General features: G+C 36.8%; 1 protein-coding gene across 16 annotated transcripts in view; it reads right to left on the bottom strand.

The window, feature by feature from the left end:
* Window positions 1-200: 200 nt before the first annotated feature.
* Window positions 201-21,805, bottom strand: part of MEF2C (myocyte enhancer factor 2C) — a 169,438-nt gene continuing 147,833 nt past the window's right edge. For 13 of the 16 annotated variants that reach the window (XM_025204466.1, XM_006023836.2, XM_025204467.1 and 10 more), the window contains 4 exons: window positions 17,785-17,957; window positions 15,488-15,617; window positions 14,463-14,598; window positions 201-4,852 (listed from right to left, as the gene is read on the bottom strand). In XM_025204466.1, coding sequence (XP_025060251.1) covers window positions 4,531-4,852; window positions 14,463-14,598; window positions 15,488-15,617; window positions 17,785-17,957 — 761 coding nt within the window. In that variant the 3' untranslated portion in view covers window positions 201-4,530. Of the gene's footprint in view, window positions 4,853-8,232; window positions 8,426-14,462; window positions 14,599-15,487; window positions 15,618-17,784; window positions 17,958-21,805 lie in introns of those variants that run through there. The other 3 variants (XM_025204471.1, XM_025204473.1, XM_025204475.1) reach the window with 2 other exon arrangements.

Genomic DNA, 21,805 nt, shown 5'->3' with positions numbered 1-21,805 from the left:
CGGGGGCGGGGAGGGAGGGACGGGGACACACACATCTGCAGAGCAGATACAGTGTATATGTTCCTGCCTGATGCATATGTAGTACTGCTGAAGGAAGTTGCTATTACTTGTAGTGTTGTCATTTTAAGTGTTACAATCGCATAAAATTAAGTGGCAAAACATCATTTAACCAATTAAAAAAATGCACCACAGACACCATATCACTAAGAAAGCCAGTAACTTTACTGATTTGTCTGCAAAATACAAATTATACCTTATTTCCAGGAGAAACTTTTGAATTTTTCCTATTTTTTTCACTACAGACAGCTGAATTAAGTCCCTTGAGATACACAGATGTGGTTTAACTTAGTTATAACATCTTGTCATCTAGTGGCGACAAAGTCCAGCTTATGCCGCTGTGAGCCTCTATTTTAATATTTGTTGCAAATGCTTGTATGCTCCCATTTACAAGCTACTTTTTAATTACCATCATTTAATGGAAACAAATCCCCAGGAAAAAAAAGGATACAACAAACCATCTGAAGCAATCCAAGTGTAATGCCTAAGGTAGCCCAGGTCTGACATTAGTTACTCCACAAGAGGACACTGGTACTGCATTTTTATTTGTTGTCGAACTGACCTCTTTGAATCAAACTGAGGTATGGATCAGTCTGAGGTATGAGCAGGGAAGGCAAAATGCAACACCTGATTATGAAAGTATGCAAATAAAGAATTTTGATGGAGAAGATATGTGGCTCAAAGCTTGGATTGCTCCACATCTTTGGTTAATATATGTTAACAAAAGACTTTTATTACATCTACAGTCTGAAGCATTCTAACAGACACTAATGTTCCATCAGTTCTTCAAGAGACCTGTAGTGGCAGGAAAATAATGCCATATAACTGACAACATCACAGCAGATGGCACAAACAGGAACAGATGAAGTATGCCATGTTTAGGCAACAGCCTTTATTGAGGTTTCAAGTGGCTTTTAAAAAAATTACAAAGCATTTACCTTCTAAGAGAAGAAAAGGAAAAAAGAAAACAAAACAGCATTGTAGGACTATAGTTAAAAGATGGGTATAGAGGATAACACATACAATACAAAAGGCTTGACATTCTTCAAAACAGTCTATCAGTTGTTTTATTCTTACTTTAGCTTTACCTGAAAAAGATCTGAGAACAACAGATATTTTTTATATTATTCATTAAAAATTGCTAAATTCCACTTTTGGGAAAAATAGAAGCCATTTTGTTATAAAACACAACTTCTGAAAAACGTTGAAACAATAAAAGCTCCACTGTGAAAGGTACCAATGCATACAATATACAAATTGTGCAGATTGTGTATATCATATCATTGTCACCAGCAATTAGGCTAATTGAAAACACCTTTTAGAAAAGGATAAGCTTAGCTGTAACAATACTGATATATATATAAAATGCCACTTCAGGTATTTGAACTTGCAATTAAGAATGTTGCCTAAAACATTACATAGCATGGGTAAGTGTAAAGTAAATGTTAATATTCTTTCAGGGCTCTGCCCCAAACTCCTTAAATACAAAGGAATCACACAATAAACCCAAATTAGCTTTGCAAATACAATAAATGGTAAGTTACAGATAAAGGAACAGATAAAAGTAGACAGTACTAGTTTACAGAAAGTGACTTCACAATCAAAGTTGTGCTTCTTTTATTTAGATCAGTTTACAAATATGCATGATCCCCCACTATCTTGCCACTAGTTTTTAGTTGCGCTCAGTAGCAGGAACAAGAGGGATGACTGGCATCCATTTGCATGTGATTCTGTTCTGTTTGTGTTTATATAAAACCACTGTCAGAATTAATAGAAATTGCCAAGGCAAAACCTTTCACACTACTTTCTGCTTAGTTACTTGCGGTAACATACATTACACCACTGCTCCCTTAGAAACTCAAATTTCCTTTTTCTTGTGTTGCTGAGGCAAATTGCAGGTAAACTATTAATATGGCTATTCTTCATATTTCAATATTCTGACTCCCCCACCCCAATGACAAGTTACTACTAACAATACTGATAAACCTAAGTTTTTTGAAATGACAAGGTACATTTGTGATATATTTGCATATTTTAGACACATCAAAGTTCAAAATTCTCAGGCTGAGAATATAAGTATAGGTTCATTTTAAGGTGAGGAAAGTGGTTTTGAAAAACAGTTTCGTGTTTTGAAAAATGATTACAGGCCCCATTCTTGCTTTTTTATGTGTGCGTATCTTTTTCTCACCCCACAGATGGCTCCAAAAGGATGGATGTATTAGCAGCATGGTATTCTGCTCAAAGACTATCCAAATACAGATATATGCAATATGTGCAATATGTCTGGGTGGCCAGGTGTACACTTGTATAAAGGTTTAATATAAAGGTATGATAAAGGCAGAGTACAACTGAGAATGCACAATGCATTTCACATGGTTTGCTACTACACAGAGTAGACTCTCCTAATGAGCAGCAACTGCATGTATTAATGTGAAACAAAACATGCATTTCCCTTAGCATAATCTTTCCATGTTGAAACTGAGATAAAAGCTGCAGCTACATCCTTTGACATAGTGTCAATGCACCTATATGGCATACAGCACTAATTTTGGCAAAATTAAAACATTACCAGTTTCACTATGGCACTAAAATTTTAAAGGGGAACTGAACTGCTTGACACCCACCCAAAAGGCAGGATGAACTGGAAAGTCTATTTTCCACCATTTACTTCTGGGGGACAGGGAGGACAGAAGGGAACTTAAAATGAATGACAGGCTCTTTCTGGCTAAACTATTTGAGTTGAAGAATAATATATGGTAGGAAAACATGTGTATGCTCTATGCTGAAATGAAACCCTCTAATAAGAAGGGGACATTGCTCAACAACAATCCCTTGTGTGATAATGTGGATCCATGAGAATGCTGATGATCTGTTGGCCATTTTTGGTTGTGCAAGATCAAACTATTTTTGAACTTTTTTATTGTCAACTGTAATCTAAGACTCTTGAATCAGTGAAAGAAAGAAGTATCTCTTTAATGATCTGTTTGCACTAACTTCTCACTTTGACTTTCTCCATCACTTCTGGAAATAGTCACCTGCACTCACATACTTGCTAGTCTTAAGAGATGTCAATCCAATTCTAACAGGCAGAATACCAGCTTCATTGAATTTATGAGGAAGGGCAAAGTTATGCCACTTTGACATTTAAACTGTGGAAAACTACAAGATACGCAGAACATAAGTAATACAAGGGCCCTGAACTTGTTACAATGCACAAAACGGCATGAACGAACTAATCAGTATATACAATGGATTGCAGTTCACCCAACCAATTGTAAAATGTATTAAAATGATTTAGGTTGTTACATCATGGGTAAATTCTAACTTTTTACAGATCAGTCTTTTGACTTTGAATCTGTAAAATGTAGGCAGAGTAAAAGAAAATCAAAAGAAAATAGTTACTTAAATGTGCAACTGCACAAATATAATTCCCCCACTATTAAGATAACAAAAACTTCTGCTATTACCATAATTATTATATATATTAGAAAGCTATACACAAGCATGTTAATTTCACAGATTTTTTTAAAAGATTCTTAATATTTTATATAATTAGAAATACACATTTCAAAAACAAAACTTCTGCAAAGAGAAAACAGTTATCTTGGTTAGCAAAGCATGGAGTTCTTCATGGCTTAGGGTAGTGCTTTCTATACAAAAAGTCCCCTTTGTTTGTTTCTTCAGGACTGTTTAAAATATTAGCGAAGCTATCAAGGAAAAAAAACACATTTTGGCTTAAGGAAACTACAAAAAGCCACAAATGCTTTGCAAACTCTGTCTTACCTTTTAATATGAAAATAAGCAAATGTAATGTACATATTTTTATATTTTTTATTTAATAAGTGATGCAGACCCAGAATTTTAAAAATTAAATTATGTTAGCCCTCAAACTCAACATTTTTACAAGTATGGTCCTCTTTTAAATGTCTTTGATCCTTTTATCTGAGTACCATACTCTAATGATATGCCTGCATGTTTGTGAGCATTTTAGGTATGGTAGGTGACCCAATCTCTTTCTAACATTTATTCATGGCCACCCATTGCTGGGTCTGTCAAAACATCTGTACATTTTCTATGTGTTGCATAACAGCTGCTTTCTCTCTCAGTAAAGATCTGCCACTTCTGGCAAATGTTTCCTTTTTTCTATTTACATGTAAATAACGTTGAACCTGCAACATGACACTATCTATTGTAACATACATTTTGCAAGGGAGCACAACAGTGAAAAGAAGTTAGCCTTAAAATCTATTTTGTACAAGTGTTCTGTTGTACAACTCAAGTGCTAAGCTTATCTCAGCATTTCTGTTTATCCTTATACTGTATCACTGAGGCAATTTAAAAGTACTTTTACAAAACAGAGTACCTGACTTTTTTTTTCCACACACAGCACATATAATGCATATCGACCCCCCTCCCCCATTAAGGTATAGCACACACACACTGCAAGAAAAAAACTAATAGGTAATAATGTTATCATGTTGCCCATCCTTCAGAGAGCCGCATGCGCTTGACAGACGGGCTTTCCCTTTCGTCCGGCGAAGGTCTGGTGAGTCCAATGGGGGAGTGGAATTCGTTCCGATGATCCTCTCGGTCACTTCCATCATACGAACTGCTACAGCTGCTCAAGCTGTCAACAGGAGATCTCCCCGCCTCGTGGCGTGTATGCTGTGGGTATCTCGAGGGTGTGGTGGTACGGTCTCTAGGAGGAGAAACAGGTTCTGACTTGATGTTGAGGCTTTGAGTAGAAGGCAGGGAGAGATTTGTACTCTGAGATAAATGAGTGCTAGTGCAAGCTCTGTAGGAGGAAAGGAAACCCAGTTACAGACTGAGGAGGCTTGGAGCCCCCAGAAATGCACAAACACTCACACAAAACATCAGTTTAAAGACTCACAAGGATACCAGTGCATGCCAAGAATGTGTGGAATATTCACTATAAAATACTGGAAGCAAGTGAAAGGTGAGGGAGGCATCACAACAGATATAATCCTCTGGAGTGGCTCTATGACCTCCTCTCTAATTTAAAGATTTTTTTGGATAAGGGCTGGGACAAGGTTAGGCTGCTAAGCCTTTGCACTGTTGAAACCACTATCATTTTCTTTATAACTGATGCTTGTGTGTGTGAATGCGCTGGTGGTGAGGGAGGTGACACTGAGTTTCTGCTGAGATTAATCAGATTAGTTGGAATGCACAAAAGCATTTGTACCCTTTATACTGATGAGTAATTGGAAGTGCAAAACTATACAAAATAAATCTAGGCTGTGGAAATTTTATACCGTCACAAATAGAAAGACTCGAACTTAGCTGACCCTTGAAATGGATTCATGTTAAAAATACTGTAGGCAAGTGAGGATTTGATGTATTAGTTTGTGGTATGGGTTTAAGAATGTTAAATTAAGAATAGGATTTATGTCTTTTAGTCAATAAACTACCAGAAATAAGTTGAAGTGTAGTAGAAGGTGTCAGGAGAATATATTGCTTTGCATTTTTGGAATACCCCTCTCAAACAAATGGTCTTGTAAACACAAAAAAGAAGGTCTTGTTCTGTTTTATTATTAAAAAGACATGTTAAATGCTTATTCTAAGTTGATTTTGTGTATGTGGTTTTATTCAGAGAGAGGCAGAGATAAAGTAACGTGTGGGAGGAAGAGTAAACACTGAAACACACATTATAAAATAAGAAAGAAGAGAGAGTACTTTCCTAAAGAATATTTTGTACAAAAGCACCACCTACTGGCAAAAATCAACCTTCCTTTTCTATTATGTCTATCTGAACAGTATATTTCCTTGCAATTAGCTCCTGTTTGTTCCTAGGCACGACTCTGTTTCCGGGGTCCCGGCTTTACACCAGATGTCAAGAAATCAAACAGTGAGAATTTGTTTGGGGAAGGGCATTTCTTTATGCAACATCTATTGTAACTGGTGAAAGGCAAAACAGTTTTGCTTCATTTTGGCAGATGTATACTTGACACAACCTGGCTTTTCCACTGAAATTATATTAAATGCTTTTAGCACTAATTGTCACAATGTTTAATAATGGATGGCTATTGTTATACAACAGAGAGACAGTAAAATGCTTTATCTAGTATTGCTTTAATCTATCTTGCATTCAATTTAGGAGAGAATTTGACAAATTTTGCAACAAATTCCTTCCTGTACGGTCTGGAATAAATATTTACTAGCCCTCATTGATGAAAATGATTTTAAAAGCAAGTGACTTGTAGAATTTGTTCACATATGAATTCCAAGAGATATTTTGAAAACAAAGAGGAGACTTTTTAAACTTTGGAAAAATGCTTTTAACATGTGGAGAGAGCTGTTAATGTCAGATTTAGTCATTGCTGCTTTTGCTCCCCACCCCTGGAGCTTTATTAATTTGTTTTTCTGTCCCCTGAGAGAGAGCAGATTCACCTAGGAGAACAGGCCAACAGTTCATTAAATATTATAGAATAAATATGGCTCTGGATGCAAGGCTTACACCTGAGTCTGAAATTCCTCAAAATTCAGGGTTCCTGGGCCTGGTGATTTGGTCTGGGCATGTCTGATACATATTGCTGACACTACTCTGAAGAGATGCAAATGGGCAACACAATCCTTTTTTTCTTTATTTGTATTCTATTATATATGTAATGTTACAGTCCTCAAACCTAAGAAGTTTCAGAAAGACAGAAAAAAAATCACTGTAAATCTTGAAAAATAAGGCTGATATTATTGAATTCTAATGTTACTCCTGGTTCAGAAACCAGTATGAAAATTTGCCTCTTTAGTTTTCACTAACAAAATTTTGTGAATCAGAGGATTTTATGAATAACTAATAGTTTATGAATAACTAATAGTTTGCTGGCAATTCTATTAAATAGAAAAAAGAATGTTTTGGGTTGACCTAAAATGGATTTATTTAAAACTATTCTGGTGATCTGAAAAGTACAAAAACACTTTTCTTGACTTGAACAAAACACTTTAACACAAAACTAAACAATTCTTTTTCAAAATGTTTAATTAAAAAAAAATTAACTAACAAAATTTAAATGACGAATCATTGCTTTAGATTGGGAAACTGAAACATTTCATTTAAAGAGCGTCAAAATGAAACGTTTTTATTTTTCAGAATTTTAAAGGGTTTTTTTTCCCAGTGGGAACAATATACAGAAATTAACATGAATTCACATAATTTGTCAGTCAAGCTTAATTTGCATTTTTGATGAATGTCCAGAAAACTTCACCCAGCTGTATTTATAAGCTGATTCTGTAAATTACAACTGAATATGGTCAGCTATGCCTAAAGGTAAATAGCAAAAAAGTGAATAATTTAGCTGATGTTTCCAATCTTGCATTCTATATTGAGGACTGATCCAACTTCCATGAAGAATTATAGTCTCAAGATGTTCTTTAATACTACATATATATTTACTATGGGGCAAACACCTCTCCTTTCCCTGATGTGTTCAGATAGTGAGTATCATGGTATATTTTACACATTTGATCTCCATATATCAGTACATGGGTCCAAGCTTATATTATCATCTTTGCCTTTTGAACAATACAAGCAACTCCCCCTGCAACAGATGGGTTTTACTATAGAAAATCCAAAAGGCAAAAGAAAGTAAATTATTTTAATAAATCCTGCATAGTGACTAAGTATGACATATTAGTCAGATAACCCACTCACACTGACATTAATGTGCTAATCTTTTTTGCTTTATTGCTTAGAAAACATTAAATTTTATAGAGATAAGGGGATATACTTCAAATGTTAAACGTCAATTCACATTTAAATCGATATGTGGCAAGTTTTTGATGTACTGTAACGACATAGAGGAAAATATTGTTCCCTTCATGAGTATGGAAGGCTTAAGAGAAAGTAAAACTAATATGGCTATGCCAAGCAGGCTGTGGAGATGCCAGGATGCTGCTTGCAAGAGGAATTTTTTGACCCCAGGAGATCCCACACCAAGAAAAAGTAGGGCAGCACATGTGGTGGCAGCACACTCCAACCCAAACCAGAGACTGGCTAGCCAGAACCATGCTCTCGCTGCCGGCCAAGCTTCCTGCCATAGCTGCAGCCCTGGGAGGCCCCCAGATCCCACGTAAAGTTGCTCCCCTACCCTACCTGGAGTCACCTGCTACATGCCAGTGTGCGCGTGGTATGGGTGTTCCCTGGGGACACATAGCAGCGGCACAAGCTGTGAACAAACATCTGTGCTTGTCTGGATGCACCCATGGAGTCTAGCACCTGTAGACTCCTCCTTCCTCTCGCTGCTCTTGGATTTTCTTTCAGTTTTGCTAAATTCTTCACTCCAGAAAAGATTCATGTGCATAGAGGATAGTTTTATATGCATAGAGGAGCATAGAGATTACCACTGGATACTGGCTGTAACTTTCAAGAATTTAGATATGATTAGAGCTAGAAAACAAACACTTTTTTTTGGTTTTTCTGGTGATTAAAATAATTTAAAAAAATTACATTGATTTTATGTAAATTTTATCATTTTTTTGTAGGAAATTGAGAAATAAAATAAGTTGCTTAGGTCAAAGAAAATGTTTCATTTAGATTTCTAGCAATTATAAATGGTTTAAAATATTTAAAAATAAAAAAAAGGAAAATTTCTAAATGAAATATCACTTCAACTTGAAAAATAATTCTAAAAGTATCAAAACAAAATGTTCTGAGTTTTTGAAACATTTAAAAGTTTTTATTCAAAATAAACAATTCAGCAAAACTGACACGAATTCACAAAATGCTCCAGTGATGCCCTATAGGTATTTTTAACTGAACCCCCACCCCCCTTAAGTAAACAATGTCACCCTACTCTAGTTTAGGACTGCTACCTAATGTGTTTGTGAAACAACCCAAGAATGGCTGCGGTTATGGTTATAGTTTTGAGAAAACTATGTTCAACAGGCCTGAAGCCTAGGCAACTTCTCTGTTATGTAAACAATAATATTTTTTTAGAATGAAAATTGTGGTAAAGCTGTTCAGATTGCATTTATTTTTATAAAGGTTTCTTTTTTTTTTTTTTTACCAGTGGTTAATAATCAAAGAGAAAGATGTGGTCTCTTACACTGACAGCTATGGATATGGAAGAATATTTTCCATGTAAGGGGGCAACGTTATTCAAGAAATTAGTAATTGTATACAGACCATTCTACTTCCCAGCTAGAGGCTTAAACTAGTGCTAATTAGTGACCAACAGTAGTGGTGTTTGTTGATCAATTTAAAATAGGTACGTAGTCTAATGACTAGAAGAGAGGGAGTACAAAGACATGGTAAAAATGGAAACTTTTCATGATAAAATAAACTATGACTTATGATTGAAATGGAAATGTATTTTATTAATAGGAATGAAAAGTGTATTTTTTCTATCAGCAGTGAAGTCATGTAAGCAGTGAGGCCATGTAAAGATATTCAGTTTCTATTGGAAGAGTCACTGCTCTCCCAGGAGACACCACGGCTGCATTGAGATGAGCATGGCTGTATGGTATGTGGTGCCACAGACATATCAAAGGATACCCAGGGGTCAAAATAACACAAATAAAAACGCAGAGCGGTACATGCGGGGGCAGTGCACACCGCTCAAAACTGGAGCCTGGGCAGCTGGAGCCATGTTCTAGCTGCTGGCCAGGCTCCGAGAGGCAGGATTGCCATTGCTGCAGCCTTAGGAGGCCCCCAGAATCCCAGATAAGGCTGCTGGGATCAGCCCAGCACTGGCCCCAAGCTTCCCTATCCCACCAGGGGTAACATGTTGTGTGCCAGAGGGCGCGTGGGACAGGCATTCCCTGGCAACCACTAGTGGCAGCACACCTTGTGTGACACAAGGTGTGCTGCCGCTAGTGGTCGCCAGGGAACCAAATGTCCATGCTCATGAGGATGTAACCCATAAGCGTACAGACGTTCAAGCTTTTTCTCCCAGAACAAAAATGTCTGCTCCAAGAGAAACAACCAGGGTTAACGTCCGTACACATTTTTGAGAGAAGCCATAGCTGTTCTTCAGAATTTCAGGGTACTTTGCTCTCCACCCTCACCCAGCAGACAGTATGTTGCTCGATGGACTGCTGCTCCAGCCAAGCAGGGAACAGAGCATGCCCGCTTCCTAATACCACACTGAACTACAGGGAAACAAAGGCTAACTGAGCAGTTTGGGTCAGGCAACCAGGGCTGCCCTGTGCACTGCTAAGGGAGTCTGAATAGCAGCTGAGACACGTCCACGGGGCCCCCCTGGCTGTGCAGTTTCAGCTCTGCAAGCTCTCTCTTCTTCCAGGACTCAGTATTAGAATTTCTGTTCAGGCATCTCTGGCTAATTTTTTCTACCAGGAAAACAAATATGGATAATTCTCCTAGATTATCTGAATGTGTGTGTGTAGCCTGAGTTACAAAAAGTGGATATTTTCCCTCCTGAAAAGCAGTTGGAAAAAACCCCATATCATTTATTTATTTTTCACTGAAAATATGAAACTTGGAAATTGTTCTCCCCGGCTAGGGACAGACATTACACATAAACTGGTTTAAGTGATAAGAAACTGGGTTAAACCTGTAATAGAACAGATGTTCAGTGCATATAAATCAGTTTGAAAATGGCTGAAACTGATTTGAGATAAACCTGGTTGAATGCAGTATCAGACTTAACTGATTTGGCTCAAACCAATTTATGCAATGTCTGTCCCCGATCCCTTGCTGGTTTACGTTAAATCAGAGTCCCCCAGCATCCTGGCATGCTCTCTGGGCTGGGTGGGACTCTCTGCTCCACAGCAGGGCTGGCCCCTCCACTCCTTGGCTGGAGCTAAGCACAGACTTGCAGGCACAGCAGGATCTGCTGGCTTCCCCATACCCTCCTCTCCCCCTCTCCCCACCCCCAACCACTCGCTGGATAAGCAGAGATGCTTTACTCCTCTATGCCACAGAAGGGACTGTAAGCTAGCATGTGGTATGCTAGCTAATGCTGAGAGGTGTCTCTGTGTGTGTCTCTCTCCAGTTTCACTGGCTTAGGCACACAGAACAGTGACCACTTAGGGCTTTTGGAACTAATCAACAGGTCAGCCAGTAAGCTGTTTAAGAAGTTTGAAGTAATATGGAGAGAGGCTATTAAGACTGTTATCAGCCCCCTCCTCCCCTACCAGCTGGCTTTCTTGCCTGTCAGTTTGCTGCAGACAGTATGACAAAGCAGGGAGGGAGACTGAAAAGCCCCATATCATCAACAGATGCATCCACTGCACACACACCCTTGCCTCAGAGTGCTAGCCCAGGGCTGGGGGCTAGCAACACTCCCACCCCTTGAGCAGCCAGTGGGAAAAAGCCTGAAAAGTTGCAGGCGGACCTTCCTAATGAGAGAGTCCTGCTGGTGCCTGGCCATGCCCCGCTTAGCTCAGCTCCCTGCAGAAGGGCAGGGAGGGCTGCTCTAGTGCCCCTCAGCATCTAGCCTGAGCCACTGCAGGCATGTGCCTGAATGTTCTCAGTCCAGAGAGAACGTTTGTCCAGTTTCAACCCAGTTCAGCCTAGCCAGGTTAGACTAACCTGCAAAGATTGAATCAATTCAGGCTTAGGCTTTTTGAATGTCTGGCCTTAGCCCCCTTCAGTGGTTTTAGCAAAAAGGCCAAAATCTGCATGGAGACTAAATTACTTTGATGTCCTTCAAAGTGTTCTCTCTAAACACTGTTCAAGCACACTGATATTAGTATAATTGCCTATCAAAAATTGAACCAAGTGGAAGAACTGTATTTCTAGCACATTGGCCTAAGGTACTTTTCTAATAATGCACCTTTGAGAACCCTATATTCCTCATGGTTCAGTCCTCTCAGGACAAGCTGAAATACTTAATGTATTGGTTACTAACGACACTTCTGTGCCCTCTTGTATGGAACAAACTGATTTGTGCCACGTGAGGTTTGATGTTAACTAGACAGTGCTTCCTCCCCTTCTTCCCACTTCCAACCCGGGAACCTGGAGGTGTCTCCCAATAGCTCTCTTTTGTTTGCAGAACGTGATGGCCATGTCCACACGAACGTGGATGTTTGGTTCCCTGGGGACAGGTAGCGGCGGTGCACCTTGCTTTGGCACGCAACAAGTTTCCCAGGGTGTGGTAGGGGAGGCTGGGGCCAGCAGCCTTACCTGAGGTCTTGGGGACCTTCTAAGGCTGCAGCAGTGGCGATTCTGTCATGTGGAGCCTGTCTGGCAGCCACAGCATGGCTCTGGGCAGCTTGGCTCCACTTTTGAGTGGTGTGTGCTGCCCATGTGTGCACTGCTCCACTTTCTTTTCAGTGGTCAAAAAAATCCATGGGAAAAAAAAGCAGAGAAGTGCATGCATGGGCAGTGCTTCCTTGTGGTGTGGAGAACATCCGAATGTGCGGTATGTGGTGCTGTAGACGTATTTGTGGTGCCACATACCGCACAGCCAGACTTGTGTGGATGTGGCTGATAGGTCCTTCTCAACTAATTTAACAGAAAACATCCTGTCATTGTTCTTTATTATTTCTGAACACATTAAACCCGTATTAGCCTTGCAGCATCCTGTACTGACCTCAGGTAGCTTAGTATAGAACAGAATAGTCTGCAGGCAATTTAACTCTATTCTTTTTGAGTCTGGTTGGCTAAGGGGTTTAGGATTCATGCAGTGAATAGGAGTATTTCTTTATATTTTTCTAAGTTTTAGTCAAGCTGATTCTTCTATGTGAGCTGTATTTATTCTATACATTTAAAATAATTTGTTAAATCACAACAGCTTTTATAGATGAATCCAAGTTAAGTTAAAAAAAAGAGATCCTGCTTATTTTCTACCTAAATAGAGTTCTATTTATAGGGTGTCAATGAAGCAGCTTTCACAGTACTACATTTCGTTTAAAATTATTGAAAGAATAATAATAATAACAACCACCAACCCAGAATGTATTTCACCAGGCACAGCCATTACACTTCAACTTTCTTTGTTGTGATATGAATTAGAAACAGATGATGATGTATGACATATCTAAAAAAGGTATGTTGTTAGTTTAAGATTTAACTTTGTCTGGTTAACCAAAGAGTCTTATTACATTTTACGGTAAACCACTGAAAACAATCAACTTATTGTTGTTTTACATTGATATCTAACAAGTTAATTTTCAATTTCTTTGGGATTTTATGCTTCTAGATGTACCATTAGCCTGCCTGTTTACACCAGAAACAGTATGTCTCAAAATGAAAAGTAATATGGAAACAATAATGCAAAAGTATTTTTTCTAAATCAGCAAATATTTTGGTTATATATTTTCATTCAATCAATATCTGCAACTATAGGAGGGGTATTTTGAAAGGATGTTTCCTTAAACCTTTTATATTGCTCTAAAAACTGAAGCCCACTGATGCATGGTAAGAAAATTACAGGAAATCATAAAACTTCATCAGATAAATTACCAAGAGAATACTGACGTTTAGACAACATTTACAATGTTAAATATTTTCAGATTATGGAAACTGTCTTACAAAGAATTAATGCTTATGTGTAATGTACCTCTTTTGAAAAAGGTTGAGCTAATACTTTCAAATGCCAGTAAATTAAAACTTTACTAGTTGATTTGCACTTTCTACAATGAACAGTTTTAATTCAAGCCTATGCCTTCAGCTATAAAGGCTGTGATATTATATATGTAGGACTTAGCTCAATAGATTTCATGGGTGCTCAAGAGCTCTGAAAATCAGGTTCTTAATTTAATTGGCCAATATTTTTTTTGTTCAGTCAAGAATAAGGCAGCCTTTCTTGTATGAATTGACATTTTATAAGGTACTTAAGTAAGACAGGAAGGTGTTTTATTTAGACTTCTGTTTTACTGTAGAAATTTCTTGATATTGCCACTAGAGGGCAGGAATACCTATCCTCTTCAACACAGGAAAATCTAAATGGGGTTTATCTACTGCCAGTTTCTTAGGCATAGCTATGTTAAACTTTTTAATAAAACCATTCCAAATAAGTGAAATTTGCATGTCACAGCTGAACATATACGAGTATGCGATTATCAGACAAGTTCGTGGTTTAATTTCAGGTCAAACAATTATGCCATAAGCTGTTTTGATTTACAACAATTATTTAGCAAATTTGTAGTTTATGGTAAAAATCTGCACTGTGCTAAATGGAATCAAAATGCTTAAAAGAAAAAGAAAATAAGTGGAGTGTTCTTTCTGCGATGTAAATAAAATATCACTTTAATGAAGGATTAAAAAAATTATACTAATCTTTCTTCTACAACTGAAGAAATTCTATGGGTACAAAAGATCATTTTAGCTACTTACTTTATATGATACCTGTTTTGTATTTTGAAAGTGGAGCTCTTTCATATAGCTGAGATGTGTGACTACTTGCTATATGAAAGCCATTGCATCTTACTCAAAACAGTGCTAAACTAATGTAAACCAATTTGATAATGTAGATAATACTGCTTACCCCAGTTGGCTGAGGGCAGATGGTGGCATGTTATGTAGATGCTGCTGTTGCCAGCCAGTTACTGAACCAAGATGAAGAGCACTGGCTGTGTTAAACCCAGAGAGAGATGATATATCTGCACTAGTCAGTGAGTATTCTAGATTTGAAAACAGAAAATACATTAATTAAAGGAGAATCAAGAGAAAAATAACTAAATAATAACTGACACCATAATTTAAAATTTAGCATGTCACTTAATAATCCTTTGTATCTTATTTACTTGAATGGAATTAAATCAGAATAGCAAAACTGGATCCTTTACTTAAATCAACTATTAATGTGGGAGCAAACAATGCAATAATAATTATAGTATAATTTGTGGAGGCAATTTTGAACTATACTGTCACCATTGCTGTGCAAGAATATCCATAGATTTTTAAGGCCAAGAAGATCCTTTATATCATTTAGACTGCTTCTTGTATGATGCAGTCCGAAGTGTAACTTCCAAAAAAAAAAGGCTTATATCTCCATGAATTCTTAGCAATTGGAGCGTGACATAGGAATATGGGATATAAGGATCATGGATCTTCAACTCTAGTCCCCTGCTATTGCAGGCATCCATGTTACATATTCTTGGTCATAAATTTATCAAGTTCCTCCTTAAAACCAGTTAGATATTTATTTACCACTAGTCCTAATGGAAAGCTTTCATAGAATTAGATGTGATCATCTGTAATATTTAGATGGGTAAACTAACCAAGAACCCTTTTTTAAAGCCACACTGTTCAGGGAAAGTTAATGGGAGAGAGCATGGTAAAGCAGCTTTCCACTATAAAAATGTAATTGTTTTACACGAATCTGTGAGTGTCTCATGTCAGTTATAGACTCAGGGTACGCAAATGAAGCTTTCAGCCATTAAAAGCAAAACAGACTACAAATTTCTCAGTTTGATTCCACATGCATACAGATAGTTTATTACAACTAAGCCACTGTATATGTCAGTATCTTGCTCTACACTACTATTTACATCTTATACTGATACTTACCGGTACCATATGTTGTTGAAATGGCTGATGGGTATCCTCCCATGCCTTGCCCTGGTAAAGTAGGAGTTGCTACGGAAACCACTGGAGTAGCCAATGACTGAGCAGACTGGGAGTTATTTATCCTCTGATTCTTTTAAAGTAAGTAAAATAAACATATCATTGACTGAGTTTGAATCAGTTAAATGTATTGGGTACATCAACGCATGTTTTGTGAATAAGAGATACAACTTGATACAGATTTCATGAAATTAATCATTTAACATGTGGCTTTTATGAACTTTGCCAACCCTATCATTTACAATCCTTCAAGAGACCAGTTGTCACCATAGTAACCCATTACATCACAATCTCCTAGGTAACGGAACTAGTAACTAGTATGATTGCTTTACTGTGGGTAGAAAAACAGACCATATGAAAAAATGAATAAATATGTAAACTCTACTTCCATTGTTTTACTTTTCATTCAAATACAAAAAATATTAAAATCAACAATAATGGATTTTATATTTAATTCAGTAAGTGGTACTGTGAATGTGCTGCATACTATATTCTCACCAGCAGATGGTGCTCTGACTACTTCATTCTTTTTAATGGTGAAACAAACTTCAAAAAATAAAATAGCAAAGCAATTATACATTTGTCTTTAACTCTTTGGCATTGGGTGTTTTAATGCATAAAAACCCTGGGGGATTCTAATTTGGGAAAAAGGATAAAATGTCTAAAGAATCACTTAAATAACTAATACAGTTGTGCCACTTACAAAAGAGGTAGTATATTGTTAGCAAAATACTAAAAATGGAAAAGCTATATTTTTAACATGCAGAAGTTGAATATAGGTAATAATTGTAATTTTGTCACCTCTGTTGCAATCAATGGGAATTTATGATTACTTTTTTACTTCATAACAGTGTGAGTGCTAATGTTTTGCAATGTTATTTCAACCACTAATCACTTATAAATTAAAATCAGATAAAATTATTGTTTTTGCATTATTAAGTGAGCATCACAACCACTTACCAAAAGCAGATCAACATCCTCAGACTGAGAGCATAGGAAAGGAGTGTTAATATTTAGTTAATGTAAATATTTATTAGAGGGCAGCTTTCTATCACAAGGAATAGTTTTATCTGATTGGTATCACCAGTGAACTAATTTTTTAACACAGTCAATAAAAATAACACATCCTAAAGCCATTATTTGTCCTCCTAATGAGATGTTTATTTCAAATATGAAGACAAAATATTCAGCTTTCAGTGTAGGTCTTTGTCTCTGAATGTATTTATTATTTCAGCTCCAGCCTCAGTGGCTGCAAAGATTGTGTAGCAGCACCTGGTTGCCAGAGACCTGACCATTGACAGAATCCCTTGGAAAGTATCAGTTTTAAGGGCATTGGAATAAATCATTTAATGGAGACAGCTTGTCACTGCCTGGGTTTACTTGAGTATAGCCCCGTAGGAGACTGTATTTATTACTCATCTTTTCAGAAGAGAGCATCACATTTATGGGGTTTCAGTTTGATATTCAGTTAATTTATAATGCATCAGGCTGAAGTGGCCAAGTTGCAAGTTGTTTTAATAGCTTGTCTATTACATAATGGAAAAAAGTGTTTACAGCATCACTTACATTCACTATCAGGGTCCTTCTTTAATCAACCTCACTTTTAATGTTACATTGCTCTTGAAAAATTTACTTGAAGCCATTTTTTGCAAGACACTCATATGAAACCCTTGATGACTCAAGCTTGTATCATAGTTCTCTGCTTAAGTTATGTTAAAACAGACAGGAAATGCAGGGGTCTCAGTTACATGCTTCACTTTTTCTTGCTATATCTAAGGAATAATTACTGCTTCTCCTCATTATAAAACATGACCCTTGTTCCCAAAGTGACAGATTTCAACTTCATTTGTCTCTGGTTATTCTGTCAATTGCTGAGGCTTTGGCTGTGTAAAATTTAAACCAGGGTTGTTAACTGCAGATTATATATAAAGTTAATTTCAATCGTTGTAACAACTTTAGGAAAGTTGTCACAGGGAAAGAATCATGAGAAATTTAGAATGAGCAGAAAGCAGTAGCCATTTTGTAACTGAACAGAAGAAGGGAGGAAGTAAAAATGATTTCAGGAAGCAACAACAAGACAATACCAGTCCATGGCAGTTCAGTGTCAGAATGTAGGGTCTGATCCAAAGGCCAGTGAAGTGAATAGATTTTCCATTGATTTCAGTGGGCTTAGGACCATAGCCTCAGGCAATGAAATAGCCATTGTTTGAATGTTAAGAAGTGTCTTGAAAATTCATTACCACTGATGGCATCGTGTTCTTGCTGCCTGGTGGAATAAGCACTCGGAGATCTGGTTTACGGTTGTTCATTCCCAAGTTCATTGGTGGAGGAGATTTTGCTTGCATATTCTTGTTCAAGTTGCCAGGTGAGACCAGCAGACCTGGTGAGTTTCGGGGGTTTCCATACCCATTCCCTGTGGGGTGGAAAAAAAATAAAACCCTTTTGAAGAGAAGACGAGCCTCAGATATGTTTCCTATGGCTGTATGTACATGAACATTTCATAGCTTGTACACTCAAAAAGCTTTGCCTTTGTACACCACATGTGCAATGTAAGTGTTTATGTGTGAAAATGTAACCCACACTGTATTTGAAGCAATTGGATTGAAGATACTTTTCCTTATGGCAGTCATCAATGATACACAGAACAAAAAATTGATTATCTGGCTCTATTTTTACACTGAATAGCATTTACGCACTCCAGTGAGCCAAGACCTAAGTTTTGCTACAAAGAAAAGTCAGACAATCTTATAGTTAAAAAATACAGAAAACTATGCTGTGCTTTCATGGACAAATACAAGAGGATTCTGACTTGCCTGACTCACTTCTTTCCAGTTCATGGTTCTGTTTTGTTTTTAAACAAAGAACAAGTATAGAAAGGCTATAATTTATAGAAAAAGATGGGGGTGGAATAGGAAGAGTCTTAAATGCTCTTCTACTCTCTTCCCTCTACTTTTAGGACCCAATCCTGTCAACATTACATTCCATGGGAGCAGGATCATGTCCTTATTTGGAAAATGCTTCCATATATTTTCTCCCTCCTTTGCTGCCTTCTGCAAGTCCCTGTAACAATCCTGACAGGGAAATGCTTTGTACTGTGGTATTTGGGACTTCCACAAGCAATTTCTCCTTCTATTTGAAATAACAGTAATGCTTGCATAGCTCTGCTGCTAATGAGTTTCCATCCCACAGAAATTAAGACCTTTCCACCTTCCCCCATCAAATCCCTTCTCTCATCCAGGGAAAGGCTGGGAAAAATGTGACTCTAATGTAGTCTTCAAATTTTGGCTCTTTGAGGCCAAGGAAGGTACAGACAAGTGCAGCCCAAGTAAGGTAAGTAATATTTAACTGGCAATGCAGACAGAGAAAACTTTTACATGTGGATACCAAGAAAACAAGTATTAAGACAAAACACATTCTCGACTCATCTTCAGTTGGCAACTAGCAAGCAGAAATACATAGCCTAAAAATAGCGCTGGAGGATGGGCTTGTGGGCAAGACAAAGACCTATGAATCAGAAAACCTTGGTTCTCATTTTTAGCCTATCACAGTCTTCCTGAGAGATCATGGAATCATGTAGTTATTATGTGCCTCAGTTTCTCTTTTTGTAAAAAAGGGGATGATAGCTCTACTTCAGAGAGATGTATTGAGAAAGAGGTCTATTTGATGAAGTCTGTGGGAGAAACCATGAAAATGGCAATAAATAAAAGAAGGAATCCTTTTGGTATAATGGAGCCTTTCAATTTGTGGGGAAAAAAAGCTGAACACTAATAATATCCAGTCATAATTTTAATATGCAAACACATTAGACTAACTTTATCCATTAAATCAAGCATAATTTCTTTCTAGATTCTTGGTGAAAAGAAGATAAACATTTAACACAGTAGAAAAACTTCAGAAATATTTATTTTAAAAAAATCCCTCTTTTTTAAGTTGGCTGTTTAGCTCCTTACAAACAACCTACAGATAGTGAGATAAAATGTGTTAATTAAAAAAGTGGATTTTACACTTATCAAAACCAAAATAGAGTGCTTGCAAGAATATTCCATTTAGTGTCACTATTTTTTAATGAACAATTATTTTGAATATGGATCTGCTATATTTTAAGCTTTAATTAATGCTCTGAGTTATTCAAGAGATGCAGGTTGAAAGAAGTACATTTTAAAGATGGTATTTTTGGGGAAACAACTATGTGCTTTTTAAAAGACAGGAATTCACTATGACAAATGGAACATGATTTACTCATGTGAGCTCTAATTTAAACAAACAATCAGATGAAATTTATCTTAGTAATTGGAAAAATGGAAGAATTAAAGAAAAACAGAAATTGTGGTAATCTATTTAAGCAACTGAAACATAAGCAAGGTTTTCTCTGATACCAGTTTATGCATAGGAGCTATTTGTTTAAAAGGCATTAAAACTGCTTTAGAAAATGTTTTGCAATATGACAGACAAGCATGTTCAATGTGTGAAAATGAAGCTGCTTCACTCAAATAATATGCCTTTTCATAATTCTACCGTAAACTTTCTGCAATATTCCAGTAAGCACCATAAACCATAGTCTGTGCTTGCAACTTTTGGTGAAAAGAAACATTTGAAACATTATAATTTTCTATGAAATTATAATTCTTCACAAAAGATTGTATCAAGCTATAGTGATGTATTAAATGAAAAAATAAGAGCAGGAATATATTCACATGATTTAAAAAATATGTTATTCAAAAATATCAGCCAGATTTTTTTTTTTTATGTATTTACTCTACTGATGTAAAATATTTTGAACAGTGATGACATTTCTTACATTTATATTTTTAGAACATCAAATTATTTTTAAGAACTACTGCAATCTTCTCTTTACCAGTGGATTTCTGCTGTTCTTGGCATATTATGCCAGCTAGCATTTTGGAGCCATATAATAACCATTTCTCCTTCCAGCTACCAAATTGTTATTCTTTTGGCATAATGTGGATTCAGGAATGTAAGGCTGTGGACTCTAAACCGACGATATAGAAACCCATCATTTGAAAATCAATGATGAATACATACATGCGGTATACAGCTAAGAAGAGCCTGCATTTAAACTAGCTCTTTAAACCGCATCCTCTTTCTTACTCAGAAAGCTGTGGCCTGCTCTGAGGCAGCTGTCCCACCGTCAGATAAATTCACCAAAGAGAATGGTCTTATTTACATTCAGAGGCAAAAAACTGTATAAGGCTTCTAATATACAGATTAAACCTTTCTTCATCCTATACTTTAAAATTACACTCCGCCTGGACAATTATCAATTTAGAAGTGACTGTACGCAGAACATCACATTCCACTACCCACTAGAAAGCGCAAAAATTATATGTCATGTATGAATGGATTTCCTGATTATAGATTATAAGAAAATGAAGAACAGATGGATTTTTAAGCAAGTTTGCTTTACATTTTTATTTGGTAAAAAGCCATATTTTCACTGGAATAGAACATTTTTAAACATTACAGTTACAATTTGTAATGCGTAGTGAAAATAAAAGCACGTAGATGTACAAGTTTTAAAGGACATACGTCAGAATTTACAGCACTTTCAATTCCCAAAGTTTTAAGAACACATTGCTTTTTTCTAGGGATTTTTTGTTTTATTGCTTTCAATACGTAAAGATGATTACATACATAAAAAAGAACTGTATTGAGATACATAGTGGCGGAGCAGCAGATGCCATGAAACGTAATGTCAAACTTTTTATTTGGGCTAGCTGCACATTACAAAGGGAAATGTTTTCTGATTATAGAAGCCTTTCTCTGAGCATGTAGAAAATCAGCAATCTGGAAAAGCTCCCCGTGACTTTTGACTTAAGTAAAGACCACAGGATTAAACCAATGATTTCTCTTTTTAGAACTTTTTTAGATCCAAGGAAGACTATGTATTAAGGACTACTCAGTCAATGCTAATTAATACAGACTGTTAACCACTGAAGGAAAGACTACTTGAACTACTTGAAATAGACTTCCTTGGTTACTTTAAGGTGGAGTACTTATTATTTTAAATGCTAACTTCTCTGTTGTATGAATTTAAAGATGTGAAGTGTGTTAGACAACACTCATTGGGTGTATCTATACATACAATTAGCGCATAGCAATAAATTTATTTCTCCCAGGTGCAGCATTTACATGTGTGCCCAGGACTGCAGCACACTGAGCCAGGTTGGAGCAGCCAGGCTACTCTGGGTTGCTCCACCCTGGCTCAACATGCTGCGGAGGAGCTGGCTGGGGCACAAAGCC

This window comes from Alligator sinensis, unplaced genomic scaffold (genome assembly GCF_000455745.1).
Source record: "Alligator sinensis unplaced genomic scaffold, ASM45574v1 scaffold218_1, whole genome shotgun sequence".
Classification (NCBI taxonomy): Eukaryota; Metazoa; Chordata; order Crocodylia; family Alligatoridae; genus Alligator; species Alligator sinensis.
Note: the sequence above shows the minus strand (reverse complement) of the source record. Positions and strands in the feature narration are given on the sequence as shown.